Source organism: Aplysia californica, unplaced genomic scaffold (genome assembly GCF_000002075.1).
Source record: "Aplysia californica isolate F4 #8 unplaced genomic scaffold, AplCal3.0 scaffold00751, whole genome shotgun sequence".
In the NCBI taxonomy this organism is placed as follows: Eukaryota; Metazoa; Mollusca; class Gastropoda; order Aplysiida; family Aplysiidae; genus Aplysia; species Aplysia californica.
Genome location: NW_004798021.1, coordinates 370,510 through 371,212, shown reverse-complemented (window position 1 = coordinate 371,212; position 703 = coordinate 370,510). Strand labels below are relative to the sequence as shown.

The 703-nt window shown below is 44.1% G+C and overlaps 1 protein-coding gene across 1 annotated transcript in view; it reads left to right on the top strand.

Moving 5' to 3' along the window:
- Positions 1–475: 475 nt before the first annotated feature.
- The window catches only part of LOC101846607, a gene marked incomplete at its 5' end in the record, with an annotated part of 3,854 nt that continues 3,626 nt past the window's right edge, over positions 476–703 (top strand). Inside the window, 1 exon segment of the mRNA XM_013088493.2 lies at positions 476–641. Coding sequence (XP_012943947.1) covers positions 476–641 — 166 coding nt within the window.

Below are 703 nucleotides of genomic sequence, written 5' to 3'. Positions count from 1 at the left end.
GATGCGATTCTGGATTTTGCGCAAACGACGGCTTATATTGCCACCAAAGTGAGCACAGTTCGAGACTATACGTCCGTTTATCACGAGCACCAGAAATTTTAACTGAGGAATGTCTGTGGTGTCGCACACAAGTCGATAAAAAAACAAAATTTTTGGCTAAAATTCCCAGAGGATTTCCGTGCAGAACGTTGTGGTTTTGCCTCTTTTGGAAGCTTTGCAGTACGCATTGGTAACCCATTAACACCTTCTGAGCAAACAGTTCTAAAACATTCCTTGCTATCTTTTTTTCGGATTAAAAGAAAAAAAATCAGGGCTGTCTGTCAAGGTGGTCCTTAACTTATGTTGAAGCCTGCATTAAGGGGTTATGTACTCGATACGAGGAATTTTCTAGGGGTTTGACTTTCTTTAACTTTTTAAAGGTGATACAGGCTAATTATAGACTAATTAGAAGAATCTTTTGTTTCCCTTCTACCAGACCTCCAGAACAACGAGGAGTGTGAGCGACAGGCACGTGCAGACTTTGAGCCTTGTGTGGCCAGAAAGGTCCAGTACTTCCAGACACAGATGATCGCCATGGAGGGGGAGATGACGCACGTGCCGCACTCACAGAGGATAGAGGCTACCATGAGGCTGGGATGCTCGTGAGTACACACACACACACACACATACACATACACACACATACACACACACACACACACAC